This window comes from Rhincodon typus, chromosome 18 (genome assembly GCF_021869965.1).
Source record: "Rhincodon typus isolate 14 chromosome 18, sRhiTyp1.1, whole genome shotgun sequence".
In the NCBI taxonomy this organism is placed as follows: Eukaryota; Metazoa; Chordata; class Chondrichthyes; order Orectolobiformes; family Rhincodontidae; genus Rhincodon; species Rhincodon typus.
In genome coordinates this window covers 46,874,452-46,901,694 of record NC_063349.1, presented here as the reverse complement: position 1 = coordinate 46,901,694, position 27,243 = coordinate 46,874,452, and the positions used below count along the sequence as shown (strand labels likewise).

Here is a 27,243-nt window from a genome sequence, read left to right as displayed (position 1 = left end):
AATTCAATCAGTAACATTCAATTATCTCAATTAAACAATGAAAGGTCAATTCATACGCTCAGCAATTGCAAACTGGCAAGAAATTGATATAAACCTAAGTATGACGCCAAATACAGCAAAGGTGTGGACACAGGAGTTTCCCACAGAGTGCTTTTTGAAATGTGAATTACATGACTATAGAAATCTAAGAGATTAATTTCCGATGGCATTTACAGGTTATCTCTACACTTAACAACAACTTGCATGTATACAATGCCTTTAACATAGTAAAATGTTCCAAGAAGCTTAAACTTAAGGATATTAGGATACCTGGGAACTGGCAAGTGGAAGAGGAGTGGACTACAATATAAACCTAAGGGAAAGAGCCACTAGAAGTATACGTTTGATGGACAAAAGTGCACTCCTGTATTTACAATTTCTGTGATACAGTGCAAAATATTCAGCACTTACCTAGCTGCTTGTTGTTTGGGTTAAAATCAACACTGGTGACCACATCTTTATGACCTTTAAAGTTGTGTTCTAAGTTTGGATCCTCCTAGGATAGTAAAAAGGTTTAATACCTTACTTTACTCCATTATTGGTTGCCAAATATACCAAGTTAAAACTTGTTGTCTTTGTTGAAAACTAGGCATCATTTAAGACTTATGATCTTTCCACGAATTGTGATTCCAGTTCAAATATTGGGAAAATTCATCTTTGTTACTTATCACGTTTGATAAGACTCAATTCAACCAATACAAAATTATACTCTATTACTCCAGCTGTAATTCCAAAGCCACTCAAAATTAGTGTTCCTGAACAAAACGTTGAAGAAATTGAGTAATCCCAAATTGAAGACATTTGTATAACTTTCACAATATGTTAGAGTATATGTTGTATTAAACTAAATTAAAACTAGACAAGGATAATGCTGGTTTTGAGTGCCTTCACAAAGGTGTGTGTCTATATAGCATTTGAAAGCTTTATGATAACTTGCATGTTTAGTAAAGAGAAAAATTAATGGACAAAGACGACGTTGACCACACAATCAACATCTATAAAGTTTATTAAAATATTCTTGTATGCAGTTCATGGAAAACACAAACCTAATATTAAACTTTTAAAACTGTGGTGCACAGGAAAATGTTGATTAAAATACAAATAAAGGGGAATTTCCACATTTCAACATCTTTAGTTTTCAATTTATACTGAAGCAAAATGTGGATCAGCTTCTGGCAACCTAGGATTTGCAAACATTTTTCTACAATCCTTTGTGTTAACCAGTAGATGGTGCTGCAAGTTTTTGATTACACTTTTTGTAAAAGTCTCATTGTAACTATAAAGTTAACATTTTTCCATTTACTACAACAGTCATGGTGATTATCTTAGGGTTGACAACTGTTAAACTATGGCCAACATTTTAAATAGACATAAAAAGGAAAACAGAACATTGGGATACTACACAAAAACAAAGTACTGGAGAAACTCAGCAGGTCTGCAGCATCTGTGGATAGTAAAACAGTTAACGTTTCGAGTCAAGTAAATGCTATCTCTGTTTTACTCTTGTAGACACTGCCAGACCTGCTGAGTTTTCCAGCACTTTTTAATTTTGAGTCCTCAACATCTGCAGTTCGTTTAGTTTTACTAGGACATTCCAAATGCCTGTCAAAAAATGTACAATTGATTAATATGATTCTCCAGTTGTTTTCAAAAATAACTGGCAGATAACATTATCTTTGTCTATAAGAATTGTACAGTAATGCATTTTATAATTTATTTCATTCTTAAAAAGATATACAGCTGTGATTTTTGAAATGGAAGGTTGAAAGAAGGTCTGAAAAAGGTCTGAAAGAAATTTAGTTAGTTTTAAATGGTATCAAAATGGAAAGACCAAAAGTTTTTATATTTTGCAATAAGATTCCTTTGAAGGGTATCTCAGTCTAGCTCAGATGTTGTGTCAGTTCAATCAAGTAACATACACCAGCGAACAATAGGATACAGGGAGGTTTGTGGCATGGGTCGAATTGTGGCTCACAAATACTGAGGACAGATACATTTTAGCAGGAAGAATGAGTAGAACCACTATAAAATAAAAGTGATAAAATTCTAAATGGACAACTGTAACAGGGACAACTAGAGGTAGGAGTACAATTCTCTGAAAGCAGAGAATGTTGAGAAAATGGTTAAAAAGCATACAGGATCCCGAGATTTATAAACAAAGGCACAGAAACAAAAATGAGGAGGTTTTGATAAATTTTGACAAAACAGTGGTTTGGTTTCAATGGTACGCTGTGTTCAATGTTGGTGATATGAAGGCTTTAGACAGGGTGCAGAAAACATAAAACTGGTTCAAGGGATGAGAGAAATTGGAGAAAAAAAGTGACTCCATATGACATTTAAGCTCAATTGATAAAATCTGGAACTGAAAGCTCATCCCTGTATTGGTGACCATGACAGATATCAACAATTATCATGAAAACCCATCTGGTCCATTGATTTCTTTTATCTTCGTACTTAGTTTGGCCTATATGTGACAACAGCGTGGTTGACTCTTAAATGCACACTGAAATGGCCTAGCAAGCCACTCAGTTCAAAGGTAGTTGGGGATGGGCAACAAATACTGGGCTTATTAAGCGACATCCAATTCCCATGAAAGAATAAGTTTAAAAAGCCAATATGAATCCAGTTACTGGTCAAGGTCCATTTCACAAACTGAATGAAAGCTTATCTATATAATGTGTGATTGAATGTCCTGAGCATTAATTGATCTCTAGATTAAACATGCAATTTCCACCAGGCATTATTCGCCACCTCAGACCAGGAAAGGTCACGCTTTCACTCTGTTTACACTACCAAACTGTTTTTTTCACTAATAGCATATTATTGAAATCAATGTTTTACCCACAGGCTATGAACTAAATTATAAGACTATTGTTGCATATAGTCCTTCTAACGCAATAACATTTCACCTTCTTATAGTCAATATCTCAATTTAGATCCACTCCATATATTTTTATGTAAAATCAGATTTTTCACGTTGTATTCAATTGTTTAGCTGGAGTTTAGATGCAGAGAAATGGTTAAGTATTATTAAAATCCAAACTGATACAATGGGACTAACTGAGGTCATTAATCACGATGCTCCAGTAAGTGTGATACGGGGCAGTGAGATGAACTAGCTGGTCTTTTTGTACCAATGTAATATGATCAGTACTTAGAGCAATTGCTACCCCCAAAGTGTCAGCATGACTCAGTGGGTAATACTCACATTCAGTCAGAAGTTTAAAATCTAAAGACCAGACTTAAGAGAATCTAGGCTGAGGTTCAAACGCAGCATTAAAGTGGTGCATGGTCTGAGCTCGAGTCTTTCCGATGAGATGTTAAACCAAGGGTCCATTTACTCTTAAGTGGGTGTAAGAAATCCCATTGAACTATTTTGTAGAAAGGTTGAGGAGTTAGTCCCGGTATCCCAAATAATACTTATTCCTTAGTCAATTTAAAAAGAAACCAGTTACTTGGTTGTAATCATATTACTGTTTGCAAGTTCTTTCTGTCAATGAAGTGGCTTCCCTTTTTGCTACAACAGCGACTGCACTTTTTAACCAATTTATTTCCTTTAGAGAATTTTGGGACATGCCAAATTATTGAGTTTGGTTTTCAGTTTTATTAACAATAGTGGTTTTTCAATACTCACTAATTCACTGATCTAGAAGACAGCCATCTCATGATAATTGGCAAAAGCAGAGGGGAAATTTTTTTTGTAATGATATGTAATCAAACTCCTGAAAGTGTTAGTGGAAGCAGATTCAATGAAAGGCCAAATGCTGGAAAAGTTGTAAAGTGGCAGGGAAACAGCAATGGGGTTGAAGTGGGGCTAAGTGGATAACTACTTCAAGGAGAGAGGAAAAGATAGGGTAATAAATATAAACGATTTTCATTGATTGGAGGCTCAAGAAGTGGGGGCCATAGCCTAAAAATTAAAGCCAAACCATTCAGCAAAGATGTTAGGAAGCACTTTTATGCACAAAGGGTGGTAGAGGTTTGGAACCCTCTTTAACAAATGGCGATGGAATCTAGATCAGTTGTTAATTTTAAATCTGAGATAAATACCTTTTTGTTAAGCAAATGTATTACGGAATATGGAGTCAGGGCAAAGATCAGCCATAATCTCACTGAATTGCAAAGCAAACTCGAGGGGCTGAATGGCCTACTCTTGTCCCGGAGACAGAAGCGGCCGAACGGCCTCCTCCAGGCCTGTTCCCGTCGACCGCTCACCCTCCACTCCTTTCCTTACCAGAGCGGAGGCCATGACGTACAAACGTGGTGAACCGGCGAAACGTTAACAAAGAACTTCCGGACCTCTGTCCACCATCCCACAACGTACGACATCAAGGAACGACTAAACCGCCTAGCCTCACGGCGGAACTCCACCGTTGGACGTGAAAACCGCCTTCAGGCTAAATCGCCAGAGGCGCATGCGCATTCCCGCGCCAAGAACGTCCCTTCAATTCTGGCTCCAACCACTGGCGCATGCATATCCCATCATTCCCCACCAAATCCCGTCATTCCCAGCACTCTCCAGGATCTGCGCACGCGCCACATTGCACCGCCCCGTCCCGTCCACAGAGCGTCAGCGCGCGCTCCGGTGGCCAATTTTGAATTTTTGAAAACGTTGCTACTCAGTCGGGTTCTACGCCTGCGCGCTATTCGTCACTCTCTGGAAAATTGTTTTTAAAGTCTCCGGACCGGCACCCTAATGCCACCGAGAAATACATTTCCTCCGAAGCAGACATAAGCTTCGTAATTTTATACACATGTAATATCAACAAACAACCGCATTTGAAGGGCTAAGTAAAAGACAGGTGAGAGTTTAATCTTTAAACTGCAGCTGCTGAAAACGTTGAGCTAGCTGGACAGGAACAGTGTATGCTACTCTTTATTTGTATTATTAAACCAGTTTCGACCTGCATTCAATCTCCCGGCTCGAATGGTTTATATAGAGCACTTTCATCACCGCAAGGGATGCTGGGATTGCCTATCGCCCATTAGTTCTTCCTACACTCCGCTGTTTGAAAGGAAAAGAGAAACAAGGTTCTGGTGACAGAGAACACCCTGCAAACGCATAGCTGAGAAAGGATTGGAAAGAAAACAAAAACCTCATCCTGGCGTACAAAGCCCTAGTCTCCCTTTGGGCAATTTTCCTCGAGGTTCTCTGGTTTCCTTTAGAAGTGGCCTTTTGCGCAGTCCTCACCCTTTCTTATGTCTAAATGTTTGATAACATGCCTTCAGGCATTGTGGCTGAAAGGTCTAGCATTCCCTCCAGAAAGGTTTGAAGCAGATGAAAGAGGGGAACTTATCTAGTCAACTAAATTTTTGTGTTTGACTACACACCTATGAAAAGCACCTTATAAACATGCGCTCTGCAGACTCGAGATCTAAAAACAAGCATCTAGCCAAACAGCATCTTGCATAGAGGTACATCCTTCTTAGGGTACCACCCCCCTTATTAAATCATCACTAATCTGATTTGTCCTCAGATTTGGAATGCTGTTAACACAGCCCCTGACCCTAACTCACCTGCAAAACACATTCCTATGCTAGACTACGTTGCTAATGCCACTTTCGCAGGCGTTACCACTATCTCAGAATCTCACCCCATCTGTTATTGCTTTGTTATCAATTGAATGATGCGGGGATGAGTTGCTCACAGGGGTTTTGAGAGTTTAAAGGTGAAAGAGGTTTCCACCCACATTGTGTAAAACAACCAATATTCAAAAAAGGATTAGGATTTTTAGCTAAATTCACTTTTTTCATTTATTCATTATCATTGCCTAAATTAGGGGCAAGAAGAGAAATCAGCTTGATTCTTGGCAGGGAGAAGTAGAGGCAGGTTAGAGAAAAGACAAAAGTTGATTACAGTATAGAGAAGAAGGGCTTCATATTCTTTTCACCATCGCCCCAGTGTAGATGACAGAGACTTTAGCTAAAATCTACAGAAGTGGTTGGTAACAATTAAAAGATACTTTGATGCTGGAAATGCAGAATGAAACAACATTGGAGAAATTCAGCACAACGTACCATCTGTTTGGAGAAAACAGTTAATAGTGCAAGTCAGTGTCATTGAGATGTACAGTACAGAAACAGATGCTACTGTCCAACTTGTGTCTCTGCTAACCACATATCCTAAATTAATCTAGCCCCATTTGCCAGGATTTAGCCCATGTTCCTTTAAACCCTTCCTATTCATATATGCATGCAGCTGCCTTTTCAATGTTGTAATTGTACCAGCCTCCTCCACTAGCAGTTCATTCCATACACCACCACCCTCCACATGAAAAAGTTGCCCAAGTCCCTTTTAAATCTTTCCCTGCTGACTTTAAATCTATGTCCCTCTAATTTTAGACTGCCCTCTTGAGGTGGAAGAGACAATAATTAAGGTTTGTAATGCAGTTGACAAAGTGGAACAAGAAACAAGATGGTGGGGGCGTGGAAAATAGTGCTAATGTTGGTAATGGATAGATTGTCCTGAAGGTTGTAAACTTTGCATTTCAAGAGTGCTCAAGCAGAACTGGAGTTTCTGTTTGAGCTGCAGTCAGGCATTGCAGCATGCCTCAGAAAAACAGTCTCGCTCCTATGCCAATGTGTCATTTCAATTTTTTTCTCCTTCATGCACCTGCAGCCCCAGAATGTTATTTTGGTCTCTAGATTAACAGTCCAATAATAATACCACTAGGCCATTGCCTCCCTGAAATAAACAACTGGAAGCTTTGATTCATTCTTATGGATAGCACAGATGTTCCCATGTGATCACCTAGCCAATGCTTGTATTAGCAAGCCCAAAAAGGTGAGCACATAAGCAATAAACACAGTAAAAACAGACAAAAGTAATACATGTAAACTGCTGCTTCACCTGGAAGCTGCACTTAAGATCTTGGACAGGCAGGCTGGAGGTGGTAAAATGGCAAGAGTTTTAAACTTCTGCAATTGCATGGTTAGGATAAATGGAATCTTATCCTGAATGTTGGGGTGGGGAGGCAAGAGAAGAGAGAGTAAGGACAGAAATGTGGGAAACACTGACAATTGAGGGCCCTGTCAACCTTAGGTTGAAGAGTTGAGAAAATCCTGGGAGGTGAGGAAAAGTGAGAACATGTCAGTGGAATCACTGTGGAAGAGACAGAAACTGGGCAAATGGAATGGAGTCCTTGCAGGAAGCAGAGGGTAAAGAAGTGTAGTCAGTCAAGCAGGTTTCTAGTGGATACTGATGGACAGCCTTTGCTAGAAGTGGAAAATAATAGAAAGGTCAGAAGGCCCAGGTGAAGATGAGGAAAGGGTTCAAATCAGAAGCAAAACAGTAATTTTTTTTTTTATTAGAACAATTTTTCCTCAACCCTTGCAGGAAGCAACAATGACATCATTCATGGAGCAGAGAAAGAATTGCAGGTGTCTCACCACTCCTCAGTAGGATTGGAACCAGGAATGTTCCACATATCCCACAAAGACAGGTGGAAATGGAACCAACACAGGTACCCATAGCCACATCTTGAACTTTTATTTTCTCCAAGTCAAAGTTGAAGGAGAAGCTGTTAAAGTTAGAATGAGTTCAGCTAGATGAACGCAGGTGCAATTGAACTCTTCAGGCCTTTTTCAAGTGGTAATGAGTTTTCAGACCATCCTGCAGAGACAAGTGTCTAGGAGCTGCATATTCATGGTTAAGGAGGTGGAAGCTGAGGCCAGGAAATGAAGTTGTAAAACTAGTATTTGAGATTCTTTTGATACTTTAAGTGGGAAGAGACTGAACAAAGGACAAAAAAAACCCCAAAATGCAAAAAAGAAATTTGTTGAAGGGAAAAGGCAGCTGTGCAGGACTGGGGAATGAAGTGGGTATTTGAAGAAATGTAATTAATTCACAATATAATACATTCAGCTAATACAAGTTTGAATTTTTTTTTGCTATATCAATTTTGCTGAGGAGCATGCTAATTTGCTCATTTTAACATTCATTTATGGGAGGTGGTATAGCTGGTCTTTGCCCATAGCTAGTTACACCAGAGAAGGTAACAAGGCAAAAAGAGGGTCATAATCAGAAAATAGAGATTGTGAACTACTATAATAATACCTTGATCAACGTTGCATGCTCTGTTGCCTAACCCAGTGTTGACTGCATCGAACGTTGAGGCTATTGTTTTATACAATGTTTCAGTTGTGATACTTGAAGGTAAACAATAGGAAAACTAAGTGTTTCTTCCCATTTGATATCTAAATAATTACACATTCAAAACAAAATTTACATTTCTTAAAAATCACAAGTACTACAACTACAGACTTGAGGAAGGGTCACTGAACCCAAAACGTTAACAGATTTCTCTCCAGATGCTGCTGGACCCGCTGAGCTTTTCCAGCTACTTCTGTTGTGGTTTCAAATTCAGACCTGTGTGTTGCATTTGAGGAGAGTGGTCAAAAAGGCGCACACTGCTGGATTTCTCCAGTTCTGACATTCCACACCAAGGAATACTCTAAGCAACAAATGGACAGACCCCATGTTTTGGAGAGTTTGGTTTTGATCAGGAAGTCAAATGCCACTGATACCATCCTGGACAATATTGATAAATGGCAGCACGGTAATGACACTAGAGGTTGCCAGGCTCCACAAGCTCCAGCAATGTCATTAATGTTGACATTAAAACATGCTTGGGCGTGAAAACTGCAGCTTTTGCAAAGTGTGGAACAGCAACAACCTGACAGAACAGAGTTTATCAAATTGTGACCTCAGCACATTTGCATTCTTGCCATCAGGAACTGCACAGCACAAGAACAGGCCTTTGGCTCACAATGTTGTGCTGAACATGCCAAATTAAACTGATCCCTCCTGCCTGCCCTTGGTCCATAATCCCTCCATTCCTTGCATATTCATGTGCTTATCCAAAAGTCCCTTAAATGCCCCTATTGTATCTACCTCTACCACCCCAATGTTCCAGGCACCTACCACAAAAAAAAAAATTGCGTCATCTTGGAGCTTTTCCCCTCTCACATTAAATACATGTCTCCTAGTTTTTAGATGCATCAACTTTGGGAAAAGATTTTATAGACTTCTAACAAGTCTCCCCTCAGCCTCTGCTGCTCCAGAGAAAACAACCTGAGTTTTTCTAGCCTCCCCTTATAAAACTTGACGTATTCAACAAGTGGAGAGAAATGGATGATCACTCTCTCATACCTATCCTCAGCATCTAGTCAGGATAAAAGGTCACTGGAGACCCTGAAATGTACTAATTCTTATCACTAGTTCAGCTACACTGTGGGTATATGGCCCTCAAAGACCTTCTTGTACTGTGAAACAGCTATTTGGCACAATCACCTAGACATCCATTCTTCTGCTACAAAGACACGATGTTCACATTGACTTTGCGAGTTACATCCATATCCATGGATAAATGTATGTCTGTGTGGTTTAGTGGACAGTCACCCAATTTAATCTCACCATTACATCAACAACCCAGCTGGAAGTTCAAGTAGACTAATATTTAAAAATGATGAGACGTTTCACCACTACCACCCTTAAATTTGCTCATCCTGTATTGATTTTTTTTTTTTTTTTTAAAAAAGGGCAATTTAATCTTCGCCAAGATGAATAAGCTCTCAATTCTATCTAGGATTGTCAATGCTAAAAGCCATGATTAAGTTGCACCCTGTTCCAGGGATATGCAGACAGAAAATTAAAGATGCTGAATTATCCATTGATACAAGTTCTCATTCCCATCTTTTCAATTATCAATTCCACTTTGATTTGTAATGGTACATTTGATCATGCAGACCCATATTCCTGGTTGAGTTGGTTATTCACTATGAACAGTTTGACTTCTCAACTTCCTTCTTGAACGGAGTGTTAGTCAGATGCCAAATAGGTGTATGGTTTTGTACAGTTATGAATTTGGAAAGACTGCCCATTTCAATGCAGCTAACTTGGTAATAGCTTAACCTAAACTTTGCTTTTCATAATCTAAAAATAGTTCATGATTTAGAATGCAATTCCTATGTTAATTATAACGTGTACAGAAAGCCTAGACAATGAACACACTAATCAGGAATTAAAATCAGATTTATTCTGAAAGATGTCCAACCCATCATGGAACATCTTAAAATCATTTATTTATTAAACATTTCAGTATTCTAATTTGTTTAGCCCCATACTATTGGGAATCACTTAATGGAAGTTCCAATTTTGCTGAGGATGCCAATTGGTGCAACAATCAGAAATGAGCACTGAAGATTAGGATATGCAATTTAGTCGCTACTAGACAACAGTAATGAGTGATATAATAGCTATTCAGTTTGGACATATGGCAGGTCAAGAAAGGCTGTTTAACTTTAACTCACTCTGTTGAAGACATTGAGCAACTCAAGATGCCAGAACTCCTGTTTAATGTAGTAAAAATGTGTCAAGCTGTTGCAGAGATTTGATGCCAATTGTAGATAAAAGTTGGGTGACCAAAGGTTTGGTCAACTGTAGAAAAAGGTATCTAAAGTTTTAGGGAATTTCAGAGCTGGACTACACAAATGTAGGTCAGACTCAGCAGACAAGCGATTTGTGAAATGGGACTTGTTAAATAACTCCACTTGCACTAAGCTTTTGAATACAAATTGCAGAGTGCTCAAAAACAGAAGGCATGCAACTTTTTACAGATTTGTACAAACATTATCTTTATAATCTAATTTTGAAGTGTTCCTCTTGATTGAATTCATATTCCTTGAACTAGGTACATGTTAAAAACCCATCATTGGGCAGACTTTACATTTTAGAAATTGCTACAACAGCAATATCTTGGATCGTTTGCCCAAAGGTTGCCATTTCAGTTCAATATACTCCCCACATGCACACATTTTGGTAAGAGTTAAATTAAAACACCTGACGCAAGGATATTTGACATTTTAGTTGATTGTTTAAACATTTAATTGGTTCCAAAATTGACACTCAGCTGGTAGTAATATATAAATATCTCTTGTAACTGGCCAAAATGGAATACTAAAAGCTAAGTTCACTGGACCTTTTAGTTTTTTGGTAACTTTTGAAAAACAACACATTTTGGATACATGGGGAGTAAAGTTTTAACTGAAATATCCAGCTGTACAATTTGAGATACTCGTACCCCTTCCCCTGCCACCCATCAAATATTACGATAAAAATATAACCTTTTTCTATAATAGTGAAACATATTACATAGAATCATACACCATCAAAACAGACCCTTCCGTCCTTTAGTCCATGCTGAACATAATCCCAAACTAAACTAGTCCCACCTGCCTGCTCCTGGCCCACATCTCTCAAAACCTCTCATTCATGTACTTATCCAAGTGTCTTTTCTGAAAAGCACTAAATTTTAGCAGGCCTTTTAAAAGTTTAAGTGGGTGAGGTGCTCAAAGAAAATTAACTCTTATGTACAGTTATCTACACAGGTGCAGAAACATATTACTGTTCTGCATCACTGAAGCAGTTGGAGTTTCTCTACCCAAGGTATGTCAATGACTTAGGAATATTTGATATCATCCCACCCCACATCATTTCAACATCTGAATTTATCACAAGTGTACCATGTAGAATAGTATTGCACACCGAATGGTTCAGTAGTTTGCATGGTACTCTAGACTTTTCAGTTGAAATCATGATACACAAAAAAGGTTACTCACTTTAAAATCAAGCACATTTACGTGATGTAATGCATTGTGCTCCCTCACCACTATTTTTCTGGTATGCCCAAAGGGAAGGGCAGAAAAAAAAATTGGTTAAGTGGAGGAAGGTGCTCTATTAAATCATTAAACTTCAAAAATACTATACAAGAACAGATTTTCAAAATTGCCATCAGCACTGGTGCTAGAGAAATAGCAAATTTTTAAACAAAACACCTGAAAGAACTACGGATGGTGTAAAATCAGGAACAAAAACAAGATTGCTGGAAAAGCTCTGCAGGTCTGGCAGCATCTGTGAAGGAAAAAAAAGACAAACAAACAGTTAACATTCAGGTCCGGTGACCCTTCTTCAGAACTGAGGTTCTGAGAGAGGGTCACCGGACCCAAAACATTAACTGGTTTTTCCTTCACAGATGCTGCCAGACCTGCTGAGCTTTTCTGGCAATCTTGTTTAAAACAAAAAAGTTGTGCTCACATCTGAACAAGTCTAGTCTAATATCCAAGGACAAACACAGATAGACTAAAGTTATGATGCATTTGATTTAATCCATTTGATGAGTTGACAAATACTCTGAAGAATCTCATTATACATGGCTGTTTTCTTCCACTGAACATTTCACTCATACTCATTTGTGAAGAGAAAATCTTTGCAGTTCATTTCCCAGAAACTGAGAAACTAGATTCTGAAACAATCATTGAAAAATGTGTGCAAGTATTTAGGGGCTTCATTGGGAAAGAGACCATAAAACAACGCTGAAATATTGTAAGTTAGTAGTGTTATCTATTTGGCTACAAGTTATGCTTTTTATCTACAATATTTAACAAATAAATCACAGGCATATTCAGTACAGTTTCAACTGAAACACCCTTTTCCTGAAAATACCAGTAGTATTTGAAGGATTAGTTTCTCTGCATCATGTGTCAGGAAGCCACCTACCTACAAACAAAAGTATCTACAAACCTTGTAAACAGAACTGCATCATTTAAACATAAATAATCCAAAATATTAACAGCCAAGTAGCAGAAATTAAAGTATCAATGAGGCAGGGCCCAAAAAACACCATCCAGAAATCAAGAAAACTAAATGTTCAGCTAACACACTGCTCAGGACAATTCTTAAAGTTGATTTTTCATCCTCTGTAACAGAACAAATCCTCAAAGCAAGTCATTTTTATACCAGGTTTGTGTGTCACTTGGGAGTTCCAAAAGCACCTTTAGTCTGGCAGAAAGCTTGAAGTATCTACATTCTTGGTGTGTCTTCTGTTGAAGTCCATGACAAGAATATCTTGTCAATCACACAGTGTAAAAAGACCCAATTTTTCTTTTCTTCTTGTAGCTCACTAGATCTAGTGTGTTAACATTTTGCGTACACTAGAGAGACGTTTCCAGACTATGTAGTGGGCTTCCTGGGGTTGAAGAGGTAGCAGACTTGCTTGTGTTGGTTGTAAGATGGATCCCACTGTCAACAGCATTGTTGTTTTCATTGAGAGATAATCTGGGTGAGGTATCATGTTTTGTTGGTGCTTCTTCATCACCTTCACTTTCATCAATTAGAGGGATATGAGTGTCAGAATCTTCTATTCTAAATTCTGGATGGGTCATAAAGTTGTGGATTGAGCTGCGAGATTCTGGTTTCTCTAATCCTTCATACAAGGAACTACGGAATGCATTCACCACTCTGAGCTGTAAGAAAATACGCAGAGTGTCAGATGTTTGACAAAGCAACATGGATAGGTCTGATAATGTTACAGAATGATTAAGCTGCAGAGTTGAAATCCACAGTTACATAGCAACACGTGAAATCTGTATCGTGCAGAATGCAGTGGAAGCTTGAAGAACTGGAAAAAACTTGTAAGACATTTTAGAACAGTAAATAAATCTTGAAACAAGCATGTTACCTTGGTGTAAGCATTCAAGCTGATGTACCATAAAATACAAACAAAGCAGTTAATGCAGCAATACTTACCAGCTCCCAAGATTCATGAACCTCACTATCAAAAGTTTTCAAAAATGCAAAACATGAGCTACAAAACAGGACCACCTCATGCGTGGGTTTAGGATGCCACTGACTATGATAAAAGCCAAGCCTAAGATAAACACAGCATTAAGAAAATGAAACATGCGAAAATCCTAAGTAGAACCTGTGTAAATGTTCACGTACATGCCCAATGCTATTTAGACTGAATTTAAATGGTATTGAATTGTAGAGGGAAAAAGGAAGTGGGGAAGAGGGATGGAGAGAGAAGAGCGTGACGCGCCAATAGATTCACAGACTTTATAAAGCAACATTTCATACAAACATATGGTTTGCTGTTCTCATTGTCATATCATGTTTGCTATTTGAATTCTGGTCATGGATATACTGAGGAAAGAATGAATTTCAGTAATTTCCATTTATGGAAGTGACATTTTAGGTACTTATGGCTTCCTCAACAGGTCTAGAAGTAGCCCTGTTTCTGTCCTTGTCTTAGATAATCTGCTTGATAAGGAAAACAGTTTGGACTTCTTAACGAACAGTAATTTTAGGAACCTGGAATTCAATACGTTAAGTCAAACATGCAAAAAACCCAGGATTATTCCATTACTACAGAACTTGAGCGGTGATGAGCAAAGATTGATACAACACATTAAGTAAAGCTCCCTCTTTTCATTCCTGATACTACATCTTAACCAAAATTTCCTTCAGATTGCTAATTTACCAAAATAGGGCAAGTGTGCATTTTGCTCAAAAGCAGGAATTAGTCTGAAACAACATACAAAAAAAACATCTGGCAGTTATCTTTTCCCAATTCCAATCCAGGCAGTCAATTAAGTGACTTGAAAAGGACCATGTTCAGTTTATCATTCGGTTTATCATTTAGTTTTAAAACTGGAATGAATAGAAGTATTCAGCAGTCTTTGACAATCCCAGGAATGGGCTTTGCTTTGTATAATTAAGAACTGCAGAATTATGGAATTCAAATTTCAGATATGAAAAGCCACAAGACTGATACATTTGGAATTTGAAGGATTTACACATAGCAGTCAACACAAGTGGAGCACAATTCTACTGTACTGAACAACTTTACCTCTTGGACAAATACAAACAAATAGGCTGGGACAGAAGAAACATGTAGCCAGACACCTTAAAATAGTACAATTCAAAAAAAAAGGTTGATCTGATTTAGTTTGAAGTTCAGTAGGTCCAGAAAAGGTGTACAACGCAGGGTGGTGAGACCTTGTCGTTCCTTTGAGATATGGATTTGGCTGGTTTGTGCAATGTTTCCATGTAATGCTGTGATTTACTAACTCAGGCACATAAGGCAAGGAAAGAAAAGCTAGTTGAGTTCCATAAATTAAAATACATGGCAAATGCTGTAAGAAGCTGCTCACGAAAGAATGCAGTTTCATTCTTGTTGCTGTAACAGAAAGTGCGTAGACCTAGAAAAGAGAAGCACGCAACATACAGCCCAACATTGAATGATTAATTTAGAGATAAAAATCCATAGTTAATAAGTAGAACAATGTTTTATGGATTTGTTGAAAAATGGCATTTTATACATTAGAGACGAAAGGACCTCTAAAAATGGGCTAATACCCAAACATTTACACAGGCACTTTTTAGTATTAATGCAAACTAAGAAATGTATTGAAATTTGGCAGGAATAACATTTGAGCCTTCATAAATTTTTTCTGCAAGTTTCACGAGTGCTCTAACCCTCAAAGAAAATAAAATCTGAAGACTTGGTGACCACATAAGAAAACTGCATGAACAGACTGAAACAAATGAAGTTTGGAGGGTACTAAGGGAAAAAAATGAGAAACGTTAGGCATGTGGTTCAGGAAATGTTAATGTCATGCACTAAGAAACAAACTCACACCCCACAGTAGTAGAAGCAGTAGTGGCAGCAGTAAACACTACATGTGTAGGGGTAGAAACATTTGTTACATCATGGTGCTGGCTGGCGATGGAAGGTTGCCGCCTTAGAGCTCCCTGAAAGGAAGTTCCAGTCTGGAAAGCATTCACTACATCCATCTGCAAGGAACCAGAGAATGTGACAGCTTGTTCAGAGAGAGAGAAAGAAAAAGAATGAGAGTAAACCATCCGATCTATAATACACAAGCAGAAATTACTAAAAGGCAAGAGTTTACAGGATAGCATTAGAGTTACGGTTAATAAAAGCAAAAAGTAGTCTGGGGTAATCCAGGCACAGGCCTTATCTTCCATTTTAAAAAAAAGTAGATAAATAATACCAGAGGTCGGAATAGGAGAAGGGCATTTGGCCCCTTGAGCTTGCTCTACCGTTCAATAGGATCAAGGCTAATAATATTGCCTTTATACCTGAGTCTGTATTCTGTTAAGACCTCTGAACCACAAGATCTGACCATGACGTAATTCTCTCTCTGCATGGTCAATTTCTTCAATATCTTCTTCCAACTCATCCTCTGGTATTTCTTCCTTTTGTGTGCCAAGACCAGCTTCCTTGAGAAATGTTAGATGACTTGTTGGAATTGTAGCGATCACCTATAACAGAAACAAGCCAATCACTGAATTTCACCTAAAAACTTCAAAACATTTCTATTGTTTCAACTCTGTAGAAACAGACACAGCTTATTTAAAGGATCCAAATGAACTTACTTTATTCAATACAATACCTACAAATTTCAACTTCAAAATCTGTACATGTAAAATGGATCAGAATTCCATCGAGAGAAGGATAAATGGGAGAGATTGCAGACCGAAATAGAAAGGGAGAGCTTCTAAGCAGATACATTATATGATTAGAAAGGCAAATTGAATGTAGTCTTATCTATAGGGGAGGCCTAATAGTATTGTTGCTGAACTGTTAATCCAGACACCCTGATAATGTTCTGGGGAACAAAGTTTGAATCCCACTATGGCTGATGGCAGAATTTGAATTCAATAAAAATGAGTCTTGAATTAACGATGACCATGAATCCATTGTTGATTGTTGGGAAAACTCCACCTCACTAATGTCCTTGAGGGACCGAAACTACTATCCTTACCTGGTCTACATGGGATTCCAGACCCACAGCAATGTGGCTGACCCTTAAATGCCCTCTGCAGAGCAGTGCAAGATAGTTAAACTTAAGGTAAATAGATTCTTGAATCAAAATGTTATGGCCATGAACAAGTGGGTTGAGACTACAGCTATGACCCTCCCAACTGTTGGTTTACACTTTTACAAAAAGTACCTTTTTTGTATTGTGGACCAAAATGGAAAATGATACTGTTTTAAACCAAAAAAAAAAAAAAAGGAACTGTGGAAGGAGTTTTGAAAACACCTTACTAGAACTCAATTATATTTACACTGTTGCCTTGTTCAATGTGGATGGAGTGGGAGACAGAGGAGATTATTGCTGAACTCAGCAGTGTCCATGTTCAGTGAAGCTTTGCCCAAAGACAGGCTGTGCATTCAAAAGCAAAAATCAGTACCAGTTACATGGGCTGGGAGTGCTCAGCACAACAACTGATTTCCTTCTGGATAGATAGGCAAGCTATGCATGAACTTTACAGCTGCAGAAAGCCTCCAGACTCAAGACAGCATCCTCTCTCTCCTTGTTGAGAAGTAACAAAAGAATTTGAAGATAGCTGGTTATTACTCACCATTTGCCTAAAAAACTAACCCCTCGAAACCAGACTGAACAATTAGTGTGCCAACAACTCTGCGTCTTCAATAAAGAAGAAAAAAAGAGAGGGGAATTGGGCAAGTGATTAGAGACAAGGAGGACAGCTAAGAAGCAAAAGGACACTCACCGAATCCTGTGGAATACAGCTATTGAACTGTTCCCCAGCAATTTTTCCTCCACATTTTTGATTTGTCTATCAGCATGCATGTCCGAGAGTTTAAGGGGTAGAGTTTAAGCCAGAGTTCAGTTCATTGTTTGCTTTTGGTTACAACTGATTTATTTGCAATAGTTTAACTGCAGACACTTGGTCAGTGCTTTTAACTAGTGTTCGTCAGGGAGGAAAACAGGGGACTTCAATTTGAATAAATTTGTTAACTTGTGACAACCAAGAGAACCAAGACTCAAGTAACAGCATGCATTCCCATGTGGATCTTGACAGTTTCATTATTTTATTTGAAAATTTGTTTAACCAAAGAGTCAGATAAACTCTGGCGATTTGCTGGGTATTACCTGCAACCAACATTAGAATTCATGATTTAAACATTCACTCCCTCCACCAATGGCAGGCGCATGCACAGTAGCACCTGTACACTAGAAACACACCAGCTGCCAGAACTCCAAGGTCATTCACCATCTAGATTTAAAAATATATTGTCATTCCTTCACTGCTGCTAAATCAAAATGCTGGAACTTCCTCCCATCAGAATGGAGTGTATTATCTATGTCACAGACTCCAATAGTTGAAGGGAGCTGTTTACCACTACTTTCTCAAACTTGGTTAGGAGATGGACTATGAACATTGGCCTTGCCAGTGACACCCCTTACCATAAGCATAACATTTGTTCTGCTGAAACAGATTCATTATTCAGTACTTTACAAAGTTTATAAAGCTACTTTAAGACTGTGCAATGATTTTCAAATTGAAAATTCGTAAACCTTAGTGTCCAGTGAAATGCCTATGTTTTGCTCACAAAATTTGACATAACTTGCTTTATCCCAAGATGAATGGATGATCTGCTTAGCAATTATTAAAAAGTTTAGCCATTGTTTTAACACTTGAGATTACTATCAATGCCAATCCAACATTGAAGTAATTAGCCTCAGAACACCAGAGAACACAAACAATCCATGAAATATATGGATAACCAAAGCTTGTAAAGTGGCCCTGGCCAGTCTTTGAATTTAAAAACAGACCTAACAATCTAGACCAGGCATTCCATGCTTCACAAGCCAACGGTTCTGCTTTTTATTCAGTTTTGTTTTCACAAACTCGACACAAATAATCTCAATGTTATGAGAAATTATTTCCAACCTTTCAAGTTAAAAAGTGTTATAATAAAATGCAAAGCAACTCCAAAAGCAAATTGCTTACCTGTCCCCATATTAGCGTTCCCATTCCTAGAAAAACACACCATAACCATTGATCAGCTGTTAGCTTAGTGCAGCTAAATGGTTTCCCACCAAATTGAACAATGATGATCTGGGGAAAAAAACCAATAAATATTGAGATTGCAAACAAAAAGCTCAGTGTAATATTTAAATTCGATTAGCATTAGTTTGTCAAAGCTGTCACTCACCTGTATAATAAATGTTCCCAATACAATGCTACAAAATATTATATTGTTGAAAATTCCATCAAAAACGTTTCTTTCACCATGAATTTTTCGAGCATTCACTTCATTAAACAACTGCATCATGACAAATGTATTAAATACAATTGTGTAGTGCTCTGAAGGGGGCGCGTGAAGAGGAGCATTTCGTCCACTGTCAATATCAAATATTTTTTCACCTGAATCAATTAAAAGGTTATATTTAGAAAAAACTGATTCCAGTACGAATAAAGTGGCTAGAAATTCTGCAAAAAAAAAAATCAAATAAATCTAGTTTCAAAAAAAAGGAATTTCCCCATCCCTAATTAAAATTTTTTATTTAAAACTGAAAGAATTGCGGATGCTGTAAATCAGGAACAAAAACAAAATTGCTGGAAAAGCTCAGCAGGTCTGGCAGCATCTGTGAAGGTAAAAACAGTTAATGTTTCAGGTCCGGTGACCCTTCCTCAGAACGTGCGTGTAAATTTTTTCTATATATTAAATTCCAATGGAAGCTACTTATTAAAGCCAAATTGTCTTGACCTTCATTTGTCAGTGATTATTGGCCACAGCAAGTTTAGCCTGGACAACTAAAGTGAAGTTGGGCGATTTCAATTAAACAGACAAAGCTAACAAGTAGCAGCACTCTGGGTTCACTCGTTCTTTTACAGTATGACGATTGCAGTTATTTTGTTCTCTTCCCTAGAATATCAACATCTTTAATTTTTCCTGAATTTGAGCACACTGCTTAAATAGGTTTCATTCTCATTTTGCTGTATTTTGCAAAATTTAAGACACTGAGCCAACTCCCATTCCATTCAAAGGAGGCCACTTAAATTTACTTCAATATTTATTCACTCATGGGATGTGACCTTCACTGGCTGGCCAGTGTTTATTGCCCGTCCTTAAATTGTCCTCAAAAGGTGGTGGTGAGCTTCCTTCTTGAACTGCTGCAGTCCACTTGCTATAGGTAACATTAGGGAGGGAATTCCAGAAGTCTGACCCAAAGGACAGCAAAGGAACGTTGGTATATTTCCAAGACAGAATGGTGAGTGGCTTGGAAGAGAACGTGCAGGTGGTGTTCCCATGTACCTGCTGTTCTTGTCCATTTAGATGAAAGTAATTTGGGGTTTGGAAGGAGCTGTCTAAGGAGGTGTGAATTTCTGCAGTGTATCTTATAGATAGTAGCAGTGGGCATCAGGTGTTGGTGGTGGAAGGAGTGGCTACAGTGCCAAATCAAGTGGGCTGCTTTATCCTGAAATGGTGTCAAGCTTGAGTATTGTTGGAACTGCACCCATCCAAGTGGGGAGTATTCCATCACACTCCTGACTTGCACCTTGTAGATGGCCAGGCTTCAGGGTGTCACTTTTAAAATCCAAATATACCACATTTACAGGATCCCCTCATCTACCTTGCATGTTATTTCCTCAAACATGTCAAATGATTTCCTTTTTGTAAAATTGTTAACTGTTAGAAGCAATTCCTCCTCTAAAACTTTAAAATAATAGGTCTCATCAATTAGTTCATTGGCTACGACACCTGGCTAACCTCCGAGTTAGAATTTGCTCTCTCCTTTCATGAATTGGTTGGCTGCATTTCCTACCTTCCAGTTTTGCAATTCTTTTCTAGAATTTGGGAAGATAAAACCAGTCTATGCAGAGCTAACTCAAACCCCTGGTGTAGCCCATCAATCCCAGGGGATTTGTTCGTTCTTGAAAAAAAAAGGAAACAGGAACAGGGCCTTCGGCCCTTCAAGACTGCACCGACATGCTGCCCGTTACAACTAAAACCCACTACCCTTCCAGGCATCATATCCCTCTATTCCCATCCTATTCATGGATTTGTCAAGACACCCTTTAAAAGTCACTATCCTATCTGCTTCCACTACCTCCCCTGGCAGCAAGTTCCAGGCACCTAACAGCCTGTGTAAAAAAAAAAACAAACAAACAAACTTGCCTCATACATCATCTTTAAACCTTGCCCCTCACACCTTAAACCTATGCCCCCTAGTAACTGACTCTTCCACCCTGGGAAAAAGTTTTGACTATCCACACCCTTCATAATTTTGTAGACCTCTATCAGGTTGCTACTCAACCTTTGTCATTCCAGTGAGAACAACCCAAGTTTCTCCAACCTCTCCTCACAGAATGCCCTCCATACCAGGCAACATTCTGGTAAATCTTTTCTGTCCCCTCTCAAAAGCCACCACATCTTTCTGGTAGTATGGCGACCAGAATTGAACAATATTCCAAACACAGTCTAAAGTTCTATAAAGTTGCAACATTACCTGCCAATTTTTAAACTCAATGCTCTGGCCGATGAAGGCAAGCATGCCATATGCCTTGATGACCTTCTCCATCTGTGTTGCCACCTTGGTGACCTGTGTACCTGTACACCCAGATCCCTCTGCCTATCAGTACTTTTAAGGGTTCTGCCATTTACTGTTTATTTTCCATCTGGATTAGACCTTCTGAAATACATTCTCGTTCTTCCAGATTAAATTCCATCTGCCAAGTCACCAGCCGATCTATATCCTGCTGTATCCTGACAGTCCTCTTCACTATCCGCAATTTCACCAACCTTTGGTGTCATCTGCAAACTTACTAATCAAACTAGTTACATTTTCCGCAAGGTCCCAACATTGATCCCTGACAAACACCACTAGTCACAGCCCTCCGTTCAGAAACACAACCTTCCACTGCTACCCTCTATGAGGGAGCCAGTTTTTAATTCATCTTGCAAGCTCACCTCTGACCCCATACAACTTTTTCTGTATCAGTCTGCCATGAGGGACCTTGTCAAAGACCTTACTGAAATCCATGTAGACAACACCCACTGCCCTTCCCTCAATCATCTTCGACACTTCCTCAAAAAACTCAACCAAGTTAGCAAGACACAGCCTCCCCTTCACAAAACTACACTGCCTCTTGCTAATACACCCAGTTATTTCCAAGTGGGAGTAAATCCTGTCTTGAAGAATCCTCTTCAATAATTTCCCTACCGCTGCCCTTTCAGTAAATCTAATTTCAGCAACCCTTTATCTTACAAGTAATTAAGTTAATGATTTTTAAAGAACTTAGATGTATAAATTCAGATGAATCATTTGTAATCCAAAAATCAAAACATTTTTCTAACAAGACCTAAATGGTATTTTAGTTAACTGCAAGCTACTGGCATTTAAATCCTTATTAAAAATCTGAAGCTGGAGAATTTAAAACACTCTGCTCACCAGCAAATAAGAGTGTAAAAACAACGATGAGTTGGTAGACAGCATGACCCAAGATATTCTTCATCATTGTACGAGAAATTAGTGGTTTATTTCTGCCATAAGGCTTTCGTAGCAGGAGTGCTTCAGTGGGTGGTTCAGTGGCTAAAGCAAGTGATGCAAACGTGTCCATGATCAAATTTACCCAAAGCATTTGCACAGCCTTCAATGGAGAATCCTAAAATTCAAGAATTTTCAAACATTAAAAACTAATTGAACCATTAATTCACAAGTTAGAGGAACAGAATTATTACAGCATGAAGTGCTTCTATTTCAACTAACTTCATGTGTAGCTAAGATAATTCTGAAAGCACTGGATATTTCACAAGAAAGACTTCAAAATGAAAGGATTGAGTTTGATGACAATATTGTTCCCCATGGCAGTCTTTCGGATAGTTTCAGAGAAGATGAAGACTGGACAACAGAAAATTCAAGTAACTGACTGGCTTAACTTGTTTACTTAGTATACAGTAACAATGTAATTAACCATGCAAAAAGTATCGCAAGGGCTTTCCTTCCACTTTAGTTTCTTCACTCCATTTGCCAAACAAAAGCAGTAAGCAGCAGCATACTGAAGTGTTAGACCACAGAATGCATATACAGGTTGAACATTCATGAGCCTGCTAAGGAGATCATTGTTAAATGGTAGTTGTGCATCTTTAGCTTCAATGCTCACTACTGATGGTGAAAAATTATTTTCAAAAGAACAGGGTCTTTTGAAGAGCAGGTGGGTGAAAAAAGGCATTTACAAAAAAAAAAGGACAGAAGCAAGCATAGTTAAGTTCCATTATCTTTTGACTAGGTCAAACAACTGCTTTATCAGAGTAGCTGATCCTTCCAGTGTTACCTCAAAATTTAAAAACATTCCATTTATTCATTTTGGGCTTCACTGGCTAGGTCAGCATTTAATGCCCATTCCAGAGAGCATTTAAGTGCCAAATATATTGCTGTGGGTCTGGAGTCACATAGACCAGGCCAGGAAACAATGCTAGATTTCCTTCCCTAAAAAGGCCTGGGAATTAGTTGGATCTTTATGGCAATCAACAGTAGTAACATGGTTGCCATCAGACTAGCTTTTTATTGGATTTAAAATTTCACCATCTACAATGACAGGATTCAACCCATTCACAGATTAACCCAGGGCTCTGGATTACTGACTTTATCACCACCTTAATACTACCTGACCCAAGATTATTTTTACCTAATTTGTAGGCCAGAAATAAAAAGTGTACAGTACCCTCAACTTTGGTTCTGTAAACACGAAGAACTGCTAAACTGCCAGTCACATGATCATCAAGTCACTGATCGCTAGGAACGCTAATCTGAGTCTATTGTATTTAACTCCTCAAATATCATGCACTCCAAGGATGGGGAGTCCCTGTTTTGGGAAAGATAATAGCACCAATGGAATTATTGCAATATTCCTTGAAACATGGAACATTGAAAACTATTACAGAATTGCTCCTATACTCCTAGACAGTATGCATAAAAAAAGTGTTCACCAGGACAAGGAATATATAAAAACCTACAGTTGGGAAGAGAAACTCCCAAAGTAGTTGAAGACAATTATAAACATTTGGATAAGTTATTTCTAAGTACCAAGGCAAGAGGGGTCATTTTGGTACGGCAAATCAGGACAACATAATACACAAGGTCCTGAGAGGCCTTGCCAAACAAAGGGTCTTGGGGTACAGGTTCATAGTTCCTTGAAAGCAAATTTGCAGGTAGATAGGATAGCATTTAGTACACGCCTTTATTGGTCAATCCATTGAGCATAAGAGTTGGAAAGTCATGTTGTGAGCATACAGGACAGTATTCCAAAAGTGGCCTGACCAAATGTTCAATTCTGGTCTCCCTGCTATAGGATGTTCTGAAACTTGAATAGTCTCCAAAAAGATTTGCAAGGATGTTGCCAGGGTTGGAGGCTTTCAGCCTTTCACCATGGCTCAGTAGCCCAGCGGTATTTTCTCTGGACCGGAAGATGAAGGGTGACCTTGTAGAGATTTATAAAATCTGAGGCATAGATAGGGTGAATAGTCAAGGTCTTTTTCCCAGGGTGGGTGGTCCAAATCTAGAGGGCCTAGGTTTAAAGCGAGAAGGGAAAGATTTAAAGAGGGACCCACGGGGCAACATTTTCATGTGGATGGTGCGTGTATGGAATGAGCTGCCAGAGGAGGAGGAGACTGGTACAATTGCAACATTTAAAAAGCATTGGATGGGTATATGAATAGGAAGGGTTTAGAGGAATAATGAATCAAATGCTGGCAAATTTAGATTAATTTAGAATATCTGGTTGGTACGGATGAGTTGGACTGAAGGGTCTGTTTCCATGCTAAACATCTATGACTATGCCTGACTATTTTTAATACAAAGTTGTTAGGAGAAAATTTATTCGCAGATTTGCTGGAATGGAAAGAGTGGATGAGTCAGATCATTAATATAGGCTTTGCATCCAGAGCTACCACTAGGTAGAGCAATATATACAAAATTGGGAGTAAATAGCCTGGGTTCATGCCTGTCCATCAGTAACCATCACCCTGTCAACTGCTGATGCATTCTTTTCAAAAGACTACCCAAATAAATTCATCCTCTTGCTAATTTATCTTCTGGATTAGAAAATCAAAATTTATGAATTATAGACAGAGCATTAGCTTTAATAATGTATCACATTGTTAAATTTGCCTTTTTAAAATTGTGGAAGTCTGCCATTTTACTAATACATTTCATCAAGTTTAGTTAAATGGACAGGTTCCCCATGCCCAAATTATTACATTAATACAATAAAGAGTTTGCAAGTTAGCTGGTAATTACTAGTTTGTTGCATTTAAAGTAACTTCTGCCCCAAGTTTTCAAGCTGACTAAAAAAAGTGGTTCAAAAGAAAAAAAATCTCTTCAACTCTTGCTGTTCCTTGTTGCAATAGCACTGCGAGTACATCTGCATGTGCAGATAGATGAGGTTTTAAATTTTAATCAGACCATTTGATGGTGGCACCCTATGCCTGTGCTGGGAACACTATTTTAAAGGGGACAGTAACTAAACATTTAGATCAGAAGCCGCCTATAGGAGTGCAACAAAATGAGTTTTTGACTTAGATCAAGTGAACTTGTTTAGTCAGAATTGATGGAATTACATTTTTCCCCTTTAACTCGCATCAGTTTCATCACTCAAAAGTACAAAGATAGAAATCACAACCTACATTCACAGGATTATGAAAGGAAACCACTTTTGATCATTGTTGAGAAGTTTACCAAAATAAAAGCAAAATACTATACAGGTGGCTTCTGAAGATAGGCAAGTAGAGATTTTAGTGGTGTAATCCCAGATTCACATTTTAAAAAAAAAACAAAACAGTAAAAGGGGCCTTAAACAGACTCAAAAAACAATGTTTTTCATGCCTGGTGTTACTCTTGTGCTTGCTTTGTATAAGTAGTATCTCAATTGATTCCATCCTCTAGAAACAGCCTCTCTCCAATAATTACCCTGTCCTAGGAGTAGAACCCAGATAGCATGGGAGATAAACATCTAGGTTTTCAGGCAGCTTGGAACTTGGATATTATACATTAGTTCAGCTAGCGTTTCAAAATACATACCCCCTTTATTCATGATTTTCACTTGGTGTTCAAATCTCTGGTTTTGCTAGCTTGTGAAAGAGATCAGTGTAATTGATAAATATATCCACAGGCATTTATACTCATTCATTTAAGGGGTGGCTACAGTTAGGTAATTGGTTATCCAAAACCCCAGGCTAGTGTTCTCAGATGGGTTTGAATAGCAGATAGTAAGGATGGAATTCAACAAAAATCTGGAATAAATAGCTAATCTAAACCCATCTGGTACACTAATGTCATTCAGGGAAGGAAATCAGACATCCTTACCTGGCTTGTCCTACATGTGACTTTGGATCCACAGTAATTTGGTGGATTCTTAAAATGTTTGCCAAGCCTTTAACACATCCCTACCAGTTTATTACACAAAGCTCTTTTCAAATTGATGAGTTTGTTACCTGTGTGATACAAGCACCAGTGAATGCCACAATCACTGCCACAACATTCACCGTAAGCTGGAACTGGAGAAATTTTGATATACTGTCATACACATTTCTGCCCCACATAACTGCTTTAACAATGCTTGTGAAGTTATCGTCAGTTAGGATTATATCAGAGGCTTCTTTGGCTACATCCGTTCCAGCAATACCCTGAGAAGGAAGGCAAAACAGACAATTGCAAATAAAATTTCTATAGAGCTTTATTTCCCTCAGTCAAAATAAGTATTAATCAAAGCTAGCAGATCCAAAGAAACAAAACAAATAGACAAAAAAATGCAGCATAAACCACTTAAATTCAGTGCATAAAGCTAACTTCTTGTACATACCATAGCAAACCCAACATCAGCTTTCTTCAGTGCTGGACCATCATTAGTACCATCTCCAGTGACTGCAACAACCTGTTTGCGTTCTAACACTGTGCTGTCAATAATGCCTTGAAATTAAAATACAGGAGGAATTTATTTTTTTTAATACACAAGGAATTTATTCAGTTCATACACTAATAACATTTGTGAAACATGATGTGATCATCTAGTTCATACTTTCTTCCTCATACAACACTGCAGTCTTAAAAGCAAAATACTGCAGATGCTGGAAAAACTCAGGTCTGGCAGCATCCGTTTAAAGAGAATCAGTGAACACGGAGTCCAGTAACCTTCCTTCAGAAAATTCCCCAAAGAAAGTAAACAAACAAACAAAAACACTCATTGGACTAACTCGTTCTCTCCACAAATGCAGTCTGAAGACCAGTTGAGCTTCTCCATTTTGTTTTTAAATCACCATACAGGGTGTTTTCTTGTTAACTGGGAAATTTTGGAATGACAAAAATTCTTTAGTACACAATTTAGAAGAAAATGATAAGCAAACAGTTCATTGAGAGATATGCCCAGGTTTGAGCATCACAAAAAGCAGTTCGTTAATGTCATTTCAACTCTACCCTGACCTGAATGTCTCAAAAGTGAACAGTTTTATGTAGCACAGCCACATCCAACCCAATGCAGCTCCAGAAACACATTTGGAAGAACAGAAAAAGGAAGAACAGAACAGAACAGAA

At 38.3% G+C, this 27,243-nt stretch overlaps 2 protein-coding genes across 7 annotated transcripts in view; both read right to left on the bottom strand.

Moving 5' to 3' along the window:
- Positions 1–4,487, bottom strand: part of poc1b (POC1 centriolar protein B) — a 122,426-nt gene extending 117,939 nt beyond the window's left edge. For 5 of the 6 annotated variants that reach the window (XM_048607683.1, XM_048607687.1, XM_048607685.1 and 2 more), the window contains exons 1-2: positions 4,274–4,487; positions 451–535 (exon numbers count right to left, since the gene is read on the bottom strand). In XM_048607683.1, coding sequence (XP_048463640.1) covers positions 451–535; positions 4,274–4,288 — 100 coding nt within the window. In that variant the 5' untranslated portion in view covers positions 4,289–4,487. The other variant, XM_048607688.1, reaches the window with a different exon arrangement.
- A 7,697-nt stretch (positions 4,488–12,184) lies between these two features.
- Positions 12,185–27,243, bottom strand: part of LOC109937241 (plasma membrane calcium-transporting ATPase 1) — a 58,347-nt gene continuing 43,288 nt past the window's right edge. Inside the window, exons 14-20 of the mRNA XM_048607941.1 lie at positions 26,516–26,622; positions 26,148–26,339; positions 22,108–22,321; positions 18,867–19,078; positions 18,662–18,769; positions 15,980–16,162; positions 12,185–13,341 (exon numbers count right to left, since the gene is read on the bottom strand). Of these exons, the coding sequence (XP_048463898.1) occupies positions 13,030–13,341; positions 15,980–16,162; positions 18,662–18,769; positions 18,867–19,078; positions 22,108–22,321; positions 26,148–26,339; positions 26,516–26,622 (1,328 nt within the window). The 3' untranslated portion in view covers positions 12,185–13,029. The remainder of the gene's footprint in view (positions 13,342–15,979; positions 16,163–18,661; positions 18,770–18,866; positions 19,079–22,107; positions 22,322–26,147; positions 26,340–26,515; positions 26,623–27,243) is intronic.